At 32.8% G+C, this 22,163-nt stretch overlaps 1 protein-coding gene across 4 annotated transcripts in view; it reads left to right on the top strand.

Annotated features, from left to right (window-relative positions):
- Positions 1 to 20,798, top strand: part of LOC137645718 (thyroid receptor-interacting protein 11-like) — a 346,293-nt gene extending 325,495 nt beyond the window's left edge. For 3 of the 4 annotated variants that reach the window (XM_068378600.1, XM_068378602.1, XM_068378603.1), the window contains 4 exons: positions 4,422 to 4,503; positions 4,709 to 4,934; positions 7,474 to 7,617; positions 14,696 to 20,798. In XM_068378600.1, coding sequence (XP_068234701.1) covers positions 4,422 to 4,503; positions 4,709 to 4,934; positions 7,474 to 7,617; positions 14,696 to 14,968 — 725 coding nt within the window. In that variant the 3' untranslated portion in view covers positions 14,969 to 20,798. Of the gene's footprint in view, positions 1 to 757; positions 807 to 4,421; positions 4,504 to 4,708; positions 4,935 to 7,473; positions 7,618 to 14,695 lie in introns of those variants that run through there. The other variant, XM_068378601.1, reaches the window with a different exon arrangement.
- Positions 20,799 to 22,163: the final 1,365 nt, after the last annotated feature.

Genomic DNA, 22,163 nt, shown 5'->3' with positions numbered 1-22,163 from the left:
AGAATATCATATGTTTTGTGAAGGGATGAAGGTACTGAATAATAAGAGTTACCTGTGTTTCTGTCACTGGATAATAGCTTCCATCTCAAAATGGAGGAGGTTTCGAAAAATCAGATTTCTTTTGTACACGAATGACCAAATCTTTTTGAATGCTTTGTTGGAAAACATTTGGGTTCAACAAGTGTGCCTACTTAGGTTGCTTGCAAGGTTGGAGGATGGGTTAATTTGGAGAGTTTTTTTACTCCAACCTTTTTTGTATTTGGAAATGAAAATAATACCTTTTCTGGATTTTATGTCGGAAAAGATGTTAAATCATTACTTTTCTTGAGTGTGTGTGTGTGTATATATATATATACCATATATATATATATATATACCATATATATGTGTGTGTGTATATATATATATATATATATATATATATATATATATATATATATATATATATATATTATGTGCGTGTAAATATATATATGCATATATATACATATGTATATACATATATATATATATATATATATATATATATATATATATACAGTAATATATATATATATATATATATATATATATATATACATACATATACATATATATATATATATATATATATATATATATGCATACATACATATATATACATATGTATATGTGTATATATATATATATATATATATATATATATATATATGTGTGTGTGTGTATGTGTGACACACACACAAGTAATCCCTTGGTTATTACTGGTGTTCTGTTCCAGGCACCCAGGCCATAGCTGACAACCTGCAAGCTAGATACAGAAATTTAAGGTATATTTTTCATTATTTTTTATTCTATTTTTTTATTTTTCTTATAAACCCTCCTTTCACTCTTATAAATGCACTATACACTCTTAAAAAAAACTTATGTCCATTTACTATGTCCTATGTCCATTTACTGTGACGTAAAAGTACAGATGTATTTTATATAAACAGGCTTTTAACAACAATGATGTCACAGACACTGGTTACAAAATGTGGATTGATTGATTGATTTGTGGTTTTTTGGCATCCTGACATCTAAGGTCATTGACGCCGAACATCTGTAGTAATACCGGGACTAATACTGGATAGAAAGCTGTTGTCTGTCTGCTGGATGGAACAATTGATTAATTTGGCTGATAATACATACATAAATGAATTTACTGCAAATGAACAGTTGTGCAGCTTGAATTTTTTTTACAAGCAATTTGTGCAGTGTGTAAGTGAATGAGGGAAAAGTTAGATTTAAAAGTAGTACACATGGAAGTAGCAGGAGGAAGCCTAGTAAGAAGGGACAAAACATCACTGAAATGAGGGCATAAATTAATGTAGATCTATACCAAATGGGAATACAAGCAGAAAGTACATAAAGCAAAAAGGAGTGAAGAGGAGATATTTCACACTTTAGCCCCATGAAGGGAAAATTGCCTGGGAAATATTTATGGTGAGAGCATATCCATCTTTCAAATGCACTCTAGTATCATCCATATCTAAGTATTTATTATTTCTATGAACCTCACTAATGTTCATATTGCTTCTCTCTAGAAGCCCTTTTTCTGTCAAGCTTAACATATTCTTTCCTTGCATCAGTCATTTTTCCTTCCCACAATCCAAATTGGGTTTTTTGTGTGATTTTAGATTACTCAATGTTTTATTGGGGATATCTTTTGGTATTACTATGAATGCCAGTGAAAGTGGTTCAAGCAACTTAGTTAAAGCTTTCCTGCCACAGGATTGTGTTTGTTTTCATTGTTTGAGGAATGTGGTCCCTTAATAGTTACTCTTCTTGAAAGTTGTTTAGCTAGTAGCTGACCACTTTAATTGTAGAAAAAGTTCAAGTAAATTAAAGTTTATTTCACAGTAAAATCAAGAGAGAACTAAGCTAGTTGGTTACATTAGATTATGCTGAAATGTCACTCAAACTATTTTTGAGCTTTCATAGGTTAATAGTGTGATAGTTTCACTATTTCTTTGGTTACAAGTTTAAGAAGGGCTATGAGTCTTCAAGCAAGGCAAGTGCTTCTACCCAAACCTACCCAGTTTCAAGACCTAGGATAACTCCTCAAGTTTTGCCTAACAGGTCTAGTGTGCAGGTCATTAGGGTGCTGACGGTACACAACTTGTTATCAAGTTGATTGCCTCGTAGGAGTTTCACTTAATAATTTCATGTCCTGTTGCATAACCCACACATTTCCAGGATCCGGTCTGCTCTTTATGACCACTGGATTCCAAGGTAGGAGACCAGACTGGCAGCTTGATTCTTGTATTTCTCTTGTCTGCTGAAGTAAGTGCTCTTGAGGAAACTCTTATTACATGTATCTATGACATGGCATATCGTATTTTTCTGGTGGAGGAGGGAAGCAGATATGATATAAATCTTGAAGTTCAATTTCAGCTAAACATCTGGTTCCTGATGGCAGTGGGGTTCAGCCCTGAGTAGGCTCAGCCTCTAGCTCATCTCTAATTATCCTAACAGCTTTAACGTAGGTACTAGTACCTCTATTGCTGAAACTAATCCTTTGCTTATCACAGACAGAAAGGTTACCCTTAAAAGTAAACAATGGGAAAAGCCTGAGGCTTGATTGCCATTTTTTTGAGAAATACACTAAATATCCTTTTGTTTGAACCCCTTCTGCTTATTTTATTTGGATCTATTAGTTATTGAGATGAATATCTTTCTGTTACAGCCACCTAACCCAGCAGAATACTGTATGTTTTTTCCAGGAAAGCATTTACTGTACCTGTAATTAAGAATGTTGATTTTTTAGGTGTTACCCCAATTCCTGGGGTAAAGGGAGTTATAGAGAATAATTTATAAAGATTTTGCTCTGTTGATGATTCAGTTTGTAGTCAACACCGCACCTTAACAGATATTTAAAACAAGAATAGCACAGCCAATTTCAGACCCTTATGAACACATTTTAGTGGCATGTAACTCTTATTTGTCAGACTTCCCAGGAAATCATAGTTATGAGAACACAACCTTGTGTCAAACTTTTATTGCACATGCAACATTTACATATGGTTACCAAAGTCTGTGGCAGTGATCTATAATGTTTTAGTTTCTTAAGCCTGATTCATTTGAAACAAATGTAAGCAGTCCATCGCTAAAAAGTCTTTTCTCCTTTAAAAATGATGTTCATATCTCTGTTATGTATGTAGGTGAAATTTAAAAATTTAAACCTTCTGCATAATCCATGAGTACTGTTGCTTGTAAATTTGAGTGAATATCAGGACTTGTCCTCAAAAGTTTGAAGTGTTACCTGAGGTGAGCACTGGACCCATGTGCCCTAAAGATGCAGTGGGAAATAAGGGCTAAATGGATGAGCCCTGTAAAGGTTATGAATTACTTTAAACAGATTTTCAGTAATAGGAGTTCAGTATCATATTTTTGTTATTTGAAAACAAAGAATGCAGTACTCATCTTTTCAGAAAGATAATGATTTTTAATCATTATAGTGCTTTGATAAGATTTAGTGGAAAATTCAGTTACTATTGAAACATCGTACAGTCTTAAAAAACCAGGTATAGTACTATATGTTCTTCATATATAGTTTCAATATACACTATTCATTTCCCTATCAATATGAATACATTTGTATTCATACTGAGAGGTAAAATACTTAAAAACATTTAATAAGAACAAGTTTTGTTTTCTTATATACAAGTCAGTTATTGATGAAACATCGTACAGTATTTAAAAACTAAGTACAGTACAGTACTGTATGTTCTCCATATATGCAGTAGTTTCAGTGTACATTATATCCATTATCTTTTTCAATATGGATACATTTGTATCCCTAATGAGGGGCAAAATACTACAATACTGTAGAGAAGTGACAAGTTTTGTTTATTTAGATATCTGTGCTTGGCATTTTTCATAAATACTGTACTACCATTTGTGTATCTGCTTGCCCCATGTATGATGATGACTTTTATTTTGTGTGCATTCAAGACTTTGTTTATATGGATTTTACGAAATATATACTTTTAGCTGTAAGCTTTTGGTGTACTTAAGTATATGGCAACTCTGACATTCCAACATCTAAAAGTTAATGGTAGGGGCTTGATATGATTTTGTTTTTACTGTTAGTCAATTTTTTGACATTGTACTAAGGTTATAAATTCTGTTTACAATTATTTTACATTGTGAAGTTTATTAATAATCTAATATACCTAATAAAGTCTATTGTCTTTAGCAAATATTTTACCTTGAAAGGTTATTGGAATTAGTTGTATGTTATATAGGATTTTCTATATTAAAAACAAAACTTGAACTTTGTTAATAAGGTTATATATTAGTGGACAAAATCTAATTTGGATGCAAAATGAAATCTTCCATCTCTTCGCATTGTTTCACAATTGCATCATTTTTATAAATTTCTGTATCTTGTAAACCAACAGTAACATCTCAAGAGGAAGTAGCAAGGAAGGCACGTGAAGAGGTTATTTGTCTCAAAACATCATCTGAGGGTAAAATTGAAAAGTAAGTTTATTTATTCCTTGAATTACAGTTTTTTTTATATATATATTTCACTTTTTGAAATCTCAAGTTAACCATAGATAAGGTATTCATGGGAAAATTTAACAAAATTTATGGATTTTGTTGCTTAGCAGCATCAATATAGATTTACAATTTAGATTAAAAGTGATTGTATTTTACCATCTGTGATCTTTTTTTTTTTTTACAGGAATTTACTGCGAAACTTGCTGGTTGGATATTTTGCCACGCCTATTGATAAACGTCAAGAAGTTTTGCGAGTTATTGCAGAGGTGCTTGACTTCTCTGGAGAAGAAAGAGCCAGGACAGGAATAGATATGCAAGGACGATCATGGCTATCATCTATAGCAAACTTTCTTGCCCCTCCTGCTAGCAATGTTCATGTTACTTCCAAAGTGGATGTCCTTGATCACACCGTACGTAAAGATTTTATCATACTACATTAATTATTTTAGTGCGTTGTCTTTCAAGGCAAATATCTATTGTATGGTGAGGTAATTAATTTGGGAAATGCCCCAAACGTAGTTTTGAATGATATCCCTGGTCCCAAATCAGGGTCTTTGTCCTAAATCTTTTTATGTAATTCAGTCTAAACAGTTAGTGTAAGAAAAGCATAAGTCAAAAAAATTAATGAGATGTTTATTTCAAGTTAACCTCATAAGTCATAAAAAACTGTCCTTTCAATAAACTTATAGTAAGGGATCCATGAAACATAAGACTAATATAGTAATTTTGTATTTATTAAGCTTTAAAAAAATTTACTACTTACGCCTTTGCATTTCTATTTGGATTAGGCTTCAGAGATCAAAGTACATTTGGTCATAAAACTTTACCAATTTGAGGAATACCATGAAAATTTGGTAGCGTATATCTTATGTGTGTTCAAGAAATGTAGCTTATATTTAGGAATATTTACAGAAAATTTATGAAAGTTGGTTCATGCATCTCATCTCTTTTTTTTTGAGGCTGACATCTTGTCCTTTCCTGTCTTATGAGCTGGTTAGAGATTGTCATTATTATTATTATTATTATTATTCTATGGATAAATGGTCGAGTAGATGCTCTGTCTTCCACTGAGACATCCTCTCCCCTAAGGAAGACTCCCCATTTAAATGATGATGGTTCGTATCTTGCGTAAGAACAAAATACTTGAGTCATTTAGTATAGATTTATATAACTTGGGTTTGTATTGCTAGGAAAAATACAAACTAGTCTTTAGAATTTGTAGCATTCCATCTAAAAAGCCAGCTTAGAAGGGTATTGTTGGCTGACATATTGGTATCCCTGAGCAGCAGGGAAGTCCAAGATGAGCCTTCCTTTTCCACCCAAGATGTTTCTTCTGTGGACTTGTCCCAAGAGGCCAGTAGGCTACCGCTTCCTGTTCTTGGTATATCAAATAAAGATAAATGGGACAAAAGAAATATTGGTAATGTCTGTAGATTTAATTAGTGAATCAAATAAGTCTAATGCAACTCACAGGGAATTTCATGATAATAATAAGGCTATTCTTATTCACTCAAGGGATTAACTACTTCTCTGTAATTTTTCAGTGGCACTTTCCACTTGATAAGGATAGAAGAGGCTCTTTAGCTATAGTATGCAGCTCTTTTGGGAGAATGTCACTCCAAAATCAAACAATTGTTCTGTAATCTTGCAAAGTGCCATAGCCTTTGTACCATGGCATTTCACTGTCGTGGGTTAGAGTTCTCTTGCTTAAGAATACACTCGGGCACACATGATTTCTCTTCCTTTAGGCTTTATTTTTAAACTGAGTTGGTCAGGCTTAATAGAAGGGCCATGGATGTCTGGTCTTTTATCAAACGGTTGCTGTTTCTCTCTCTGTTCCTTTATCTTCCTCTGTGGTATTCATTTTCAAGACCATCATAACTGTTCTCCCTTCAGTTGAAGTGGATATCCTGGAAGGTTCTAAGCCTTACATGGTGTGTCAGCTCCACCATGTTGACCAATTTTAACCGACATTTGGTCTTTGGTCTATGGGTTGTACGAGTCACTTTATATATGGTACATATTGTTTTTGTTATCATTATTATTAAGTTTTTTTAGTATGATGTGACTTTTTTTATTGCATAATCCTGGACCAGTGCATCCTAGACTTCGCCAGTATCGTCTAATGTATTGCAATATTTTTTTACTACATGGAAATATTAGAGACCTTACAGTAGCCTCCAGATAGTATATTCTATTATTCTTGGAAACTTTGGTCTCCCAAATGATGAGCTCATCCAGGCTTTAAAAAAAAAAATAATAATACTGTAATATAGAACAGGATGCCATTCCTAGGTAAAGGGGAATGGCAATGTATATTAGGAATGAGTACCCCGCTTCTCATAAGTCATGCTATGAATGTGGATGTCATGAGATTCATGTATTGAGAGTTTGTGGTAGGCATAACAATTTGTATTTGTGTTCTAAGTCATGTTAGAATTATGTTTCCTTGTTTGAACTACTTTGTTAGAATACTGATGATAACAATTGTGCTGTCTTTATTTCTCATTTATTAAAATAACCTTTCTTGTTTCTTTCTGACAGTTTTTAATTACATTCCTTTATTCAATTTCTTGAAGATTTATTTATTTCTTGGCAAGCTAACCTCTTCTGTTTCCTTTTGTCAATGCCAAACCTTTTTTTTCCTCTCGAATAATTTGTGTTTCTCTTTTGCTGTGATAACCTCTCTTGTTTCCTTCCAACATTTATTGCCACAAACCTTTATCTGATATATTGAATTTTATTTCTTCTTCGATAAGCTGTCTTCTGTTTTCCTTCCAATAGTCAATGTCAAAGCCTCTCTATCCAATTTCTCAAAAATTCTTAATTCTTCCCAACTGATGACGTCTTCAATTTCCTTCCATTAGACCTTGTCACTGGCCTTTATTAAATTTCTTGAAGAACCTTATTTCTTTCTTGCTAAAATAACCCCTTGTTTCCTTCCAACAGTCATTGTCACAAGCCTTTATCCGATTTCTTGAAGATGAATCGACTCCACGACCTCAACCTCGTCTTCCTGCTGTTCAAATGGCTCAAAAAACTGAAGAGAAGGCTGAGAAAAAAGCTCAGGCTAAAGCTCAAACATCAGTCAAGGTTAGTTATGAAGTACAATATTTTCATTTATTTTATTATATGGTCAGTAATTAACTATAGATTGTTCTGGTATAATAGGAACTATTTAGCCAAAATAGTTTTTATGACCATAAAACTAGCACATTAGCAAGATTGTTACTGTGAATCCTTTGAGTATTGCAAATTTTTTAATAATAGAGGCAGCCCTTATTATTTGTGCCATTGTGTTACGCCCTTGATAACACTCACAGGCCTCCTGTTTCCTTATGTAACTGAAAAATAAACTTTGCGAGAAAAGACATGAAAGCAATAGTATTCATAATTATATAACACTAAATACAGGAAATCATTAACTCATATAATGGGAAATACAGTGCAGCACCTAAACAGAAGAGACAAAAGGCCATTACACAAAAGTTTGAAAAATTACTTGTATAATATAACCATGAATGCTGTTCCATATTCGATTTTTAACAACAGGGAATACTACTGTTTTAATCTATTTATGTTATATGATAATGACTGCTTCAAGAGCTCTCTTGGAGAAGAGCCAGGTTACAGAGACTGATGGGGTTATTTGATTGAGTTTTTAGCCTTTGCATAATAATAGTTTTTACTCTGTCTCAGCTAGTGTTATTTACTCTTATACAATTGTGAATTATATCCATGAATCTTACCTCTGAATAGAGTAAGCTATTAAGGGGAATTGCTAACTTGACAACCACTAAATTAAATAGTAAAGAAATCCCCCATGCTATTGTATCCTCCCTCCTTTAAATTAGCTTCCAAATAACTCCTAAAGCAGGCCATATACGCAGAGGACTGGCACGCTGATTTGACCGCGATTGGCGCGAACGTGTCACCCTTAACGTGTATGGAGATAATAGGACAGACCCGGCTCGACTAGCCTGTCCTCTCATCCTATCAGCATGTTTGACTGGATAGGCCAGTCCCACCGAGATTGGCAGTATGCCCTGCCAGAGTCTTGGGTGTGTGGGTACAGACTAGCTTGGTGACTGAGTTGACTTATCTATTTTGATACATACAGTATTCTATACTTTGTCCCTTGATTGGAGCACTTTATATTATAGTGATACAATGATTGCATTTCACAATTTTTTGACTTATTACCATATTAAAACAGTTTTTGCAATTTATATTATTACTTTCGAGAATTTATTCATGGTTACATTTGTTATGACTTATATCTTTAAATTTTGCATATATTACACATTCAATGATCTTTTTTTTATTAAAAGTGATAGAAAATCAGTCATTACCATTTATTATGTCTTGACATTTTCTTATAATCTTGTCGGTAGAGTAACTTCTATTTATTCTATTTTTATTATTTAAAGAGTAACTATTTATTCTTTTTTTTATTATTTTAAATTTCTGTCTGCCAGGCTATCCATTTCCCAAACGAGTTTGTAATATTTTGCATTTCATTGCCCTCACGCAATCTTCTTTGGAAGAACTTATTCACGCTCTTTGTGCAGTCTTACATCTTAGGTTTTATCTTTCAACTCATGACTTCTGATGATCCAGATTCACATTTAGACGTGACTTTGTCTTTTAAATTTGTAAGTGTGACGCTTGCCGGCCCCTGCACTCGCCCTCTGACTACTACCCAAGATACAAGCCATGCAAGTTGTTGAAAGCTTTGTTTGATGGAATTCCATCACAAACTTATATATAAAATACCACCAAAATACCTCCATATTATAAACAATTACCTGAAAATGTCTCAATCCAATTAAATCTTCTCCTTATTTTTCATAATTTTAACACCTAAATTTATTACAATCTACATACAGTACACTATATCTTAAGGTGGGCTTTGGTGCTCAAATTCATTGTCTTTTTTTATTCATTCAGAATTAAATTGTTTTTAGATTAAGAGTCGGTAACCATTTTCTTTTTCACTTCCCCTTATTTGACAACCTGATTATGTTGATTACTTTTCCAATGATTGTGAATAGAGGAGAGGCGTAAATGTCTAGATCTGACTAATCCTGAAGCATGACATCTACTGTCCATCCTAGTCGATTTGGTAATAAAGAGCAGAAAGTTTCGCTCATCATATAGCAGGAAGTGGTGAACATATTGGTATTGGGTTAATCCTAAACTTACTGCAGATTTGGGGATGAAGTAACAACTCTGTTTAGTTGATTTGACGAGATAGTCTGTATCCCTAGTAAAAATTGTGGAATCATGTGACGTTTCTGTGTGATTTGATCATCTATGCCAGCATAGAAATACACTAAAATAGCCCTAACATATCACGAATAAAGAATAGAATTCTAAGTGTCTCAGTTGGTGAAGGGCGAGATGTGAAGATAGCTATGTCTTTATGTTGGGGGTGTCAGCAGGAATAGCGTAATGCCTCACGTAGGGAATATCACCATTAGCTAGAGTGAGTGCTATTTACGCATGATAACCTAACATAAAGACACACTAAAATAGCCCTGACACAATCAGGAGTAAAGGCGAGAATCCCAAAGTCTTTGTTGGTTGGCTGAAGAAGGAAAGAGGAGGGGCTAAAATCAAGGAGAGGAGGAGCTATTTTAGTGAAATATACTAGGTGGGATATACGACTATGCGTTGTATTCTTTTGCAGGATATACGAATGATTTTAACTTCCATGTGGTTTATATTTGTAAATGATGTATACAGTACGTCAAAGTGTATTGTATCTGGAATGTTTTGACGTTCAACGGACGTCATCGTGGCGAAGGGGTTAATGGTTGAAATTAACATTTCTTATCATATAAAAGAAAGCCTAAAAATTTAACTGACTTAGCTAGATCTAGTCATTGACAGACTTACCTTTGCACCAATCAAAATAATATTGGTTGACTGTTTTTTGGAACACAATAGTCTAGATGGTTTCAGAAACCCTATGTTTCTGAGGATACAGTCCATAATCTCCATGCAGTCAGATGTAGCATGGATGGGTTTGGAAGAATAATTTTTGAGAAAGGATTTGAGCAGATTTGTTTTGTATAACAACCATCTAGGACGCACTAACAAGTGCCACATATATGCAAACCATTCCCTCTGTAACCAGAAAGGAGCTAGCTGTTAGCGTCATCCTGCAAAAATCCTGAACTTGTTTAACATTTGCCAATCCATGGCAAACGATGGGAATGATGAAGAAGGAAAGAGTGATCATCCCACTAAAGGGGTACTAGAATATTTAAGACTAACATTTCATCACATGGGGATAAGCAGAGGTTTGGAAGTACTTACATTATCAAGAGGAGAGATATAATGACCCAGTCTATCATTTCTGATTGAAGTCTTGCAAATTCTCTGTTTGAAAGATTGGCTAGAAGCAGGGTTGTTTTGATTTAAATCAGAGTAAAAAAAAATCGTGAAGTATACTGTTAGAAAATATCTTGGAAAGAAGAAAACTTCCAAAACTACTGTAGTTACTATTTATAACAAATGAACAAAATCCTGGTTAATAGCTATAACATTTTGGGTAAACTTGGTGTTTTTAAGAATTGAAGTTGTTGTAATTATACAAATTGCAAAGGTCTTAATTTTTTTAACAGCATTGATAGGAATTAAAAATTTTGTTGCTAGTACAGTACGCACATGGAGAAGTCCTAAATATGTTTTTAGGTTTACTTCTTACTGTTTATGTTAAAAGTGCTGTACATTTGTATTTTTGTTTGATTGCAGTTTTGCTCATTTTTGTGTATTTATGAACTAGTTACTATAACTTGTCTGTTTCGATTAAATCATTAGTCTGAATTTTGGTTTTAAATTTAAGATGAAAACTCATCTTTAGTAAGGTATATTAAACTATGGTGTCATTTAACATTGATCAAGTTCAATACCAGAAAATACCCTCATAAGATTGAAAGAAATAATCGACAGCATCAAGTAGGTAATATTGAAAAAATAATCATTTAAATAAAAAAAAATTATTTGAATAAAAATAACTGATTTAAACAAAATGATTTAGGGGTAAAATAAATACAGAATTAAAGGCTTTGCGAGAAGAAATTGGTTCTGGTAGATACCATGCATGTATCACGTAGACTTTACTGAAAAGTGCACTAAACCACTAGTTACCACTCGAGAATTTAGGTTAGAGTTTGAAAAAGTGTAATTTAATTTGTAATGAGCTAGTGGCCAAGCTTGCAAGTGAACAGAACACACTGCCAAGCGAAACATGATGCAAACAATCGAGTTTAGTTGAAACTTCATTCACCCCAACAAGATTTAAAGGAATGACTGGCCAGACAGTACTACTTTGGATCATTTTCTCTGGTTATGGCTCATTTTTCTTTGCCTACACATACACCGAATAGTCTTTCCTATTCTTTCCACATTTTTCTCAGTCCTCATATACCTGACAAAACTTGATATTGCTAAACAATTCTTCTTCGCTCAAGGGGTTAGCTACGGCACTAATTGTTCAGTGGCTACTTTCCTCTTGATAAGGGTAGAAGAGACTCTAGCTATAGTAAGCAGCTCTTCTATGACACTCCAAAATCAAACCTCTTCCTCGTGTTTTTTTAAGTTTTAATAGTTTATGCATGAAGAGAGATTTAATGTTGTTACTGTTCTTAAAATGTTTTGTTTTACTTGTTAATTACTGTACATATTTTGTAGTATATTTATTTCCTTTCCTCGTTGGGCTATTTTCCCTGTTGGAGCCCTAGGGCTTATAGCATGCTGCTTTTCCAACTAGGGTTGTAGCGTAGCAAGTAATAATAATAATGATAATAAATAATGATAATGATTGCTTACCTTAGCGAGTGAAATAATATTAGGATTTTGACTATCAACTCAGTCTTTTGCTTCACATGGTAGTTGTCTTGTAGAGCAACTAGGATTGTGGCATTGTAAGGGTTTAGCAGAAGAATTATATAAGTAATTAAAGAATTCCAATATTTAATGCACTGCAAACTTTCAGAACTTGTGGAAAGAAACACTATTAATGATAGACTCAACTTTGAGGGTTAGGCTGGGTTTGACAAATGGGCAGATAGGACCAGTGTAACCACTTATAAGAGAGGATTCACTGGAATTCTTAACTTTTACAAAGGAAGCTACCGATGTCAAGATCTTATGAAGTTCATCATTATCGAAAGATGGCTGATTACGTGAATTCTGTAAAGCTGGAGGCTTGTCATTATAGTTGTCCCCCTGCTATAATCAATTAACCTAGTCTTTCCTGACTTTTCCCTTGAACTGACAATAAGTGCATTGCTTCAAACTGTTAACTTGAATGGTAATCGTTGAAGTGTACTTTTCCATGAGAGCTACAGTGAGGGAAACTCGCTCTTCATAACGGTTATGGTATTTAGATCTCAGTATTGTCCACGATACCATACAGCACTCTGGGAATGCTGATCTCGATCTCCCAAAAACAATTCCTGTGCACACTCCACGCAGTAATTACTAATAGAACCAGAGAAAGACATCGTAATGCAGAGTAATAAGCAAACAATCTGGAGAGAATCTGAACACAACTGGATGACTTAGAACTAAAGAGAAAGAGAGACTAATACATCAATTACCACTCACTGCTATAGTGTTCCTTCCTATACTAAGGGCATGTTTGTTGAAGGGAAAGAAAATGGGAGATTTTCCTAAAAATTTGAAATGTCGATTAAATTGAACTTATGGAGAAGAATCAATATGAACATCAGGAGAGGTTCTTAGAACTAATTATATATCTATGGAGGGAAAATTTATTCAGCTCTATGATAATAAATGTTATAAGGTTGTATCTTGTATAATTTTTGTGGTAAGATGAGTCAAGTGAAATGTCCTTGAAAAGGGCCTGAGGCTTGAGGGCCAAATCATTTGATGAGAGGTTGGTGTTCAGAGCAATAAAACAGTAAAGTGATTTGCATTTTATTACCTAAATATAGCATGTAGCTCAAGTCTTTTACAGGAAGTTTCAAGCTAATTTTAGTGAGTATTAAAACTAGCAGATTTTGAAAATATTCGTATGCTTAATTGCAATGTTTTTTTTATCAATCATTTTGTGAAACCATTGCGATTTAATGTATTCCATAGCCAGCTATGTCTTTTGATTCTATGCATTAGTATTAACTTAGTGTAGATTTGCATAGGCTAGACAATGTTAGGCTATGATTTTGCGGCAACCTAACCTACTCTCACCGGGATCCACATTTTGCCCCTATCTGCACCTCCTTAGAGGTATGGTTTGTTATGAAATGGATTACTTTATCAATTTAGTGCTTTTCTCTTTCGGTTGCCTTCCTACATAAGAACATTTGCAACTTCAGATCTATGAAGCTGATTATTTGCACTCATTGATACCTTATATCAATTAAATATAATTGTTATGCATTAATATCTATTCTCCATCAGATCTAGGGAAGCGTAAAGATTGCATTCTTTGTGTGTAATGTTCAAACCACCGATATTTAGGATCTCACATATGAAACACACAGCAATCCTATTTTGAATAAAAAGTTTAGGTAGCATAAGTCTGTTTTATCCCCACAAAAAATTCACAAAAAAAGGAATCTTAATCTGATAAATAATTTATTTGTCATGCTAAGTTACAAAATCATTGATACAACTGAGAATTTAAACCATATTCTTACTAGTATTAGAGAATGAATAACACTTCCACAACTAAAACTATATGAAAATAAAATTGAATATACAGAAGTAGGAAAGAAAAACAATTTATGAAACTTTGGTGGCATCCACCTAAATATTAATGATTTGAGGTTCTACCTCTCTAATTATCAAAAGCACAGTAGAAGTATTAGTTTGAGAGCAAAGTTCTAAACAGGAATCTAGTTGAGGGAATGAGTGCTAGTAACATTCCATTTGAATGGTGTTTCTCATTTAAAAAAGCATGATATGGTAATCAATTAAAGGGCCGTGATGGTTTTCTATGAAGCCATTTTTTTTTTATGTTCCCTTCAGAATTAATATCAAAGTCATGAAAAAAGGCCAACTAACACTTCAGAATGACAAAGCAAAAATTTTAATTATTTTTTCATGCCTATTTCATTTTTTTCAGAGTTGAGTGACAGAGCAAAGATCTTGATTTTTATATACTTATGTTTCCTGATGTTTTAATTTCCTTCAGGTTAATCCATTTGTTAGCACTGGAGAGGCTGTCTTCACCAAAACAAACACCGAGTCTAGAAATTCTCCCTTGCTTGCTGTAGCATCAGCTCCGCCAACACTACCTACTTTTACGCCACATATTCCTTCATCCTCACCAAGTCTGGTTGAAGTTAATTCTGCTTTGCCTACTTTAATACCATCAGCTTCAGGAATAACCACCCCTGTATCAAACAATAAATATTTGACTAATTTGTTGGGATCTGAAGGCTCTGCGGTAGAAGATGGTAAGTGATACACTATTACATTAGTAGAGTATGTTAGAGAATGTTAAGTATAAGTTTAGATTGAAGATTTATATCAATCTATTACATAAATTAAGGAATATTCAGATTCATACAGCATCACTAAAATTTAGTGTAATGCAATATCCTGAAACTGTGATAAGTGATTTTGTAAATGTTTACGAGATGGTGATATTTGTAAGTATTGTTGCAGTAGACTTCTTTTGCATATTTCCTTGTGCGGACAGTTCATGCCACCAACCTGAAACATAGCTTTGATAAATGCAGTTCTGTTCTAGGTGGGCATATGTAGTCATATAAATAACCATACTGTTGAATGTAATGTTAGGTGAATTTTGTTGATTTCATCTTGCATTTGTATTTGTTATTGTAAGGGGATATGTTCATGCTCATTGGTATACTGAAAATGTTTTTGTGAGTTCAGTATTACCATATTCCATCTATGCTACTTATGAAGTATTTCCTTTAGATAAATTTGTCTTTCGTAATTAGTTTGTGACTTGAGCAGGAGTTGGAAAATATGTAATTATCTTCATAAACTTTACTTTCAAATAATATGAATTAATTCTAGAGTGTCAACTTCATGGCATCAAAATAGATATATCGTTTTTTTTTCTCTCATGGCCACCTACCTCCTCCATAAGACCGCAGATCTTCTAAGTTACAAGAGATATATGAAGGGAACGTGGTCCTCAGTGAGCACCAACAAAGAGCTTGATTCAGATTCATTTTGTTATACCATTTGATGATAAATTAACCTTTCTTTTTCAAATAATTTTGCAGTTTCTAATTGTAGTTTTCGCTTTGTAAAGCTTTATAGTAAAACGTATTCAAGTTCCAACATTATTGAAGTAAGTCTTATTTGGGTAATTTATCAAGATACTGTATTGATGCAAGAACAAGTTGGACACAATTGATCCTCATTCGACATGTCCCATGCAGGGCCACCAATTCTTCAGTTGTTCATTGCCAAGATTAATTGATATCATAAACTAGTTAAGACTAGGTTCAAGGAAATATACTCAAAGCATTGGAAGAGATTTTTGGGTAAAAATAGAGATTTTAGTCATTGTTTTTCATGGTGGCATTGTTGTTGAGGTTGTGGCCAATAATGTAAATTTGGGCCTTTCAAATAAAGTAGATGACATCTTTGGCAAAATTGTTAGAATTTATAACCACAGTTGTTACCCATATCTGAGATTTCTACAGCTGTGTCAGTAGAAAATAGTTTTATAGGTACTATCGTAACCTCTCTTAATACCTTCCAGTTCTAGTTTTTATTTGTTGAATACGTATTACTATTTGTAATTTAACATTTAAGTTCCTCTTGCAGTATATCATAACCTGGTAAAATTGTGAATATCTTTAATCAAGAATCCATCTTTCCCTCTCTCCTTGTTCTTAGACCTTTTCAAATTATATTTCATGAAACTGTCTTGTATTATTATATTTAAACCTGGCATCTGAGGCTATTAAACACATCTCCCTCTGTCATCCATTTCAACCTTACTTAAATTGAAGGGAAGAAAACTAATTTTTTTTCTTGTACCTAAAGCTCCAGGGAGACATTATTGACCCCTAGGGTAAGGACCAATTCCTTCAGTGGACAGAAGGAAAGAAGACGCATGTAAGGTTGTTATCCCAGTTTGTTCTGAGAAAGATGAACATTTCAGCCAATCAATTAATGCTCTCTTCATCCCTTTGTCTCCAAAATTGTGGAAGTAATGGGGAAACCTGAATGGGGATTATATTTGCAACAAGGTTCAACAAACAGGTCAATGTCTTCTCTTTTATACCTAACACCAGGTCATGGGCAGTGGGTGCAATAGTGAAAACTGAGTAGATATGGATGATTTCTGTGCCATAGCCATGAATCAGACTGTTCTCAACAAATTTTGGGAATCCTTGTACAGTAGGATTTATCTTGTAGCCCCCTTTTGGCCCCAAAGACCTTTTTTTCCAATCTGAGGCCATGGTCATAAATTCAATTCTAAAACATTACATTACACCTTTCTTCAGAAATTATTAAAAGCCTTAATTATTAAACAACTATATAGGTAATAAGATTAGATGGAATTTAAATGCTATATAAGAATTTGTTATAAAGTTTCACAGTTTTGGGTTGAGGTTACCATTTCATATACAGTAGTTTGTCTCCTTACAAATAGATAATAATATGTACTGTAATTGGATTCTTCGCCTTCAAAATAACATGACTAAGAATGCTTAAAAAAGATAAAAAGAGAGAAATATTCCATGAATAAATGGCATTACTTAACTCCTTCTAAGTTGAAAGTGTTAAATTCAGCCTATTGTTTGAATATAAATTGAAAATCATTATTTCTATACTTGCCTTAGAATAATATTAGGTTCCTCTATCCTACCTCCTTTCATTCAGGTAATATGTTTGATTAAAGATGTTACAACATCAATCTATATCATGCTCTATGTTGGTGCTAACTCTGGACCAGCTTTCCTCCACTTAACTCTCTGACGGCAGATTGGTGGTGGTGTAGCGGTTTCTTGGAGGTGTTAGATAGCCGTGAGAGAGAATCATTTTGTACTTTTATTTCTATTTTGAGGGCTTGAAATTGGCACTTCAGAACTAATAGCCTATTATTCAAAGATAACAGGATGAATTATTTTAGTTTAAAATCCTGTTTTTACTTTACATTATATGACAATGTAATATTAGATACAAAGTTTGAAAATCCTGTGTTTGTATCAAATGACTGTAATTTTGGATAAAAAGTGGTTTAACATGGAAAGTTGTTTAATATGAATTAATGATTTTTACTAGTTATACATACACTAACATGTGGAATTAAAGTTCATACTACTTTTCTTTATTGACCCAAGAAATATAGTTTTATTGAATTAGACCTTTTGAATAGTAAATATTTGCAGTATATGAAGATTTACTTTGGTTATTTAAACTAAAGTAATATTTTTTTACTAAAATTCAAGTAAAATGCATTGCTCATTTAGTACTTCTATGAACATTTTGAAGATACTTATTATAATTCCTTTGTCTCGTTGTACTTTATGACAAATTATATTTTTTACAAGTTGATATTTAAAAAGGTTATCAGTAATTTGGTTAGTGATATAATAGTTACCATTGTTCTTTTATCATTTTAGTCGTAGGTTGGCAAAGGAAAATTTTTTTTTTTAAACTTTCATTGGCTCGAACAAAGAGACATGGAAGCTTTTTACTGTACTGTACATGATATAATGTATAATGGTCAACTAATACATTCTGTGGAAAAGTATATTATTATAGTTTCATATCATTTTAGGCAAGGTTAACATTTTTCCATATCAGCTCCATCACTCATTATAGAAGCTGGTTGATATTTTGATTATATGTACAGTAGATCCAAAAACCTTTCTGCGACAGCAAAACTAAAATATTCCTATATGTGTCGAGGTTGATATAGGCAATATGTAGTGGTAAAATCCAGTACTGATGTCTTCTATTAAACTGGAATGGTCTATTGAAGTTCCTTTTATTTTTAAATCATCTCAAGTTGTATTTGCTTGCCTCCCCTCATGGTTTTCTTCATAACCATATGAAACTGTAGATATTGTTTAAATCCCAAGGAAATTATATACCGGTATCCTTATATATAAGCTCAATTGTGATGAGATGAGATAATCTTTTATCTTTTTTGTTAGCTGTGTTTTTAATTGTGTATCTCCATTCCAGTTTTTGGTTTGTTCAGAAATAATAATCAATTTTATGTATGTGCCATGAATTTATTTTTAATATCGCATTTTATAAATTGTCTCATGAGAAGCTGCATTTGTTTTTCCCTCAAAATATGTATTAGATTTTTACTCAAAAGTAAGAATAAGCAAAGCAATTTTGTAATGATATGGCTATTATTGTAGTAGCCTTCTTTTCATAGACTTGTTAATATGATTGATAAAAATTATGAATTATACCTTGAAAATCTCTTTTGTGACTGTGGAAGTATAAACAACCATCTATGCCAGCTGCGTTTTAGATGGATTTAAGGCAAGCATGTTGGTATTGACGATTTGGTTCTATAAAATGCTTTAAACAATAATGTGAAGGAAATGGTAACTAAAAAATTATTAACAGGTATTTAGATATGATGCATTGGAAATGCACAGCTTCTTTTTTAAACCTATTTTATCAAAATAGATAGATGTAGAGGATGGCTCTTGCTCACCTAGAAATATGAAGGAAGTCAGTGATAAGTTCATACTTTACTTGAAAATGTAATGGAAACTGGGAGCACAGAAGGTTCCCACCTTGAACATGGTCATCCTCCCAGAGATGAAAATAAAAAGAATTGAGGAAAAACACATTCAAGAGGTAGATAGGGAGTTCATCATCACATATATTCAATTATGATGAAATTTTCCTATTATAGTTGATTCCATATTTTTTTTTTCATGCAAGGATTCAGGAAATGAATTTAGTTTAGAAAGTTTGAAATTAGGGGATGAATCTAGTGTGTACTCTATACATATTAATATTGAATACTAACTTAGAAATGAAAGCTTCTTACCATATTAAAACTGGAGATTGGCACTAAAAGGAGAAACCTTCCTTCCCTCACAAAATGACAATAATCCATCATTTAGATTTAGTGAAGGTCATACCTGTTTTCATTTACAGGATCTGGAAATTCTGAATCCAGATTTCATATGAATCAGACTCCTCGGGAAACTTAAACTTTAGACTTTTTGAGCTGCTAAGCTTGAGGCATATTTTCCACAAATATATTGTCATCAACTTGGGTGATGGGATTTAACACTAATAAAATTGTGTAAAGTTGATCTAATTTGGCACAAGGTTTGCAATTAACGTAGACTACTCAGAGAAAGGAAGGCCTAAAATTGAAGGTGGATAATAGTACATTGAAACAGTATTTGCAAATACAGTAAATTACTTGAGTATTATTCATTTGGCAGTAGAATAAGAATTAAATGAAGCATGTTAATAATGAAAAACGTGGATAATGAAAGCTAAAAATGACATGAAAAAGAAAATTACTAGTAAATAAATTAATTTTACATAGGAAATTTAACTGGGGTTGATTGAAAGTTAAAATTGAAACAGGAATGAGAAACTTACTTCCAATTAATTGAAAGTCCTCATTTAACTGGAACTAGATTTTCTTCATGTTTGTTTTTTCCCATTCATTTTGCCATATAGGTCAAAGTAATAGATGATGACAAGCTGATATGCAGGTCCTATGTGCACTACCTCTTATATCAAGCTTTGCCGTTTGGAAATAAGAAAAATGGCTTCAAAACTGATCTGTAGCTGTTGTGCATCTTCCATTTCGCTTTAAAGGTTCATTTACATATAACAGTTAGTAATAGCTATAAGTATAGTGCCTTTTCTTAAAGTGAATGATTTCTATGCTATGTATAAAAACTCTACTGATAATATTGGGAAATATGGGTTTGTATAAAAGTTGGCATCTATTATATTTAAAGCTATTTCAGAGGAAGGAAGAAAATTAGGAATTTGAGGACTCTAGTATTGGCATACTTTTTTTTTGTGCTACAAAACCCTTCATGATCCTCAAAAGCATTTATAAGAGCCATAAATTCTTTAGTCCCGTAGTATCCTTTTACTGTATATATATAGTTGCTAGATAAGGGATTATGTTGGATATATTTGAAAGTCCTAGTGCTGTACCCATTCCTGTCCTAAGTTTGAAGGCTTTTTATAAATGTTTGTTGAATATCTTTAGTCTGCAAATCCTAGAGTATGTAAATAGCAAATGTTATATATTTATAATTTGGCTTTATTGTTAATAAAATCAATATACTTTGTATGTAGTTTTTTTCAGTTTTTATATCCAAAGATGGACAAAAAGTAAGGGACACATTAACTAGAAAAGAAAATACTTTCAATGTGGGAAATGTAAAGATACCAAATGCACCAAAAGGAAAAACACAATTAACATAAAAAGAATTACTTGAGGACTGTCCAGAGTAAGAGACCCATCATTACTGAATCTGATTGTTCTTTCTTTGCTGACTATCTAAAATAAAGAAAGGAATTAAAAGCCAGAAAGACCTAGACGGAAGAGTCAATTCACAGAAAAATAATTAATAAGAAAAATCCCATTGGTATAACTACCAATATTTTTACACGGATATTTTATCACATCCTTTACTTAGGTTTTACTGGTTACAACAATATCACTTCAGATTTTAAATAATGGCATTTTAATCATAGAATTTATTATTGCTATACTCATTTGATGTTCAAAGTCCTTTTCTTTTGAAGCTTTTTAATTGTTAATGTTTACCCTAAAATTGAAAAATATCCAATTTTGTTTCCTTACTAAAATACTTTGCCCTCATGTTAAGTATTGAGTTAGTCTGGCAGTTGATGGTAATCTTCCAGGAATTGGTAGCTTACATTATAGTTGTTTTGTATTTTCAGAAGTTGAAATCACATCCCTAACCTCTGGAAATCAGTAGATTAAGGGGACCATATAAGAACATCAGTGAATATAAAATTAATAAATTTTATCAAAATTCCATTTGTTTCTATGAATATACAGTACCTTGATGCTCATACTGCAGACTCTCACACTTATGGAGTTGGGTAAATGAAGGAAACAGGAAATGTAATGTCAGAGATTAATAATCTTTATCAATTACCTGAGACTCTTCTAGTTCAAAGGTAACCAATCATAAACTAAAGTAAACTTTGTAATCTTTCAAGCTTCCAGGTTGTGTGATAAACGTATTCCAGTTATCAAACTTTTAAAATTATACACTAATACGGTATTATCCAACACTTAGACAATTGATACTACTGTACTGTATAACTTCAAGAAAATTAATTAACAGCAAATTATTTACTCTGGTACCACAGCCCCCAAAGTTCAGTAATTTTTTGGGGGTTAATGAGCTGTGGGGTCTCCAAGGGATGTCCTGCTCCTCTGCTCTAGGGCCAGTGTTTCAACATGTAAAGCACGTTGAAATAAGAAGTTCAGGCTCTATTGAACTCATCACAGAACCTCCACTGCCTTTACACGTTGATATAAGAAGTTCAGGCTCTATTGAACTCGTCACAGAACCTCTACTTTTAAAACTATCTGGAAATTGATATGTCATCACTTTGAATCAGTATTAATCTGGGGACAATGCTACTTTGCACAGTTCAGTAATTTTTTTGGGTTA

The sequence above is a fragment of the Palaemon carinicauda genome, chromosome 8, assembly GCF_036898095.1.
Source record: "Palaemon carinicauda isolate YSFRI2023 chromosome 8, ASM3689809v2, whole genome shotgun sequence".
Taxonomy (NCBI): Eukaryota; Metazoa; Arthropoda; class Malacostraca; order Decapoda; family Palaemonidae; genus Palaemon; species Palaemon carinicauda.
The sequence above is the reverse complement of the archived record's forward strand: the minus strand, read 5'-3'. Positions and strand labels throughout refer to the sequence as shown.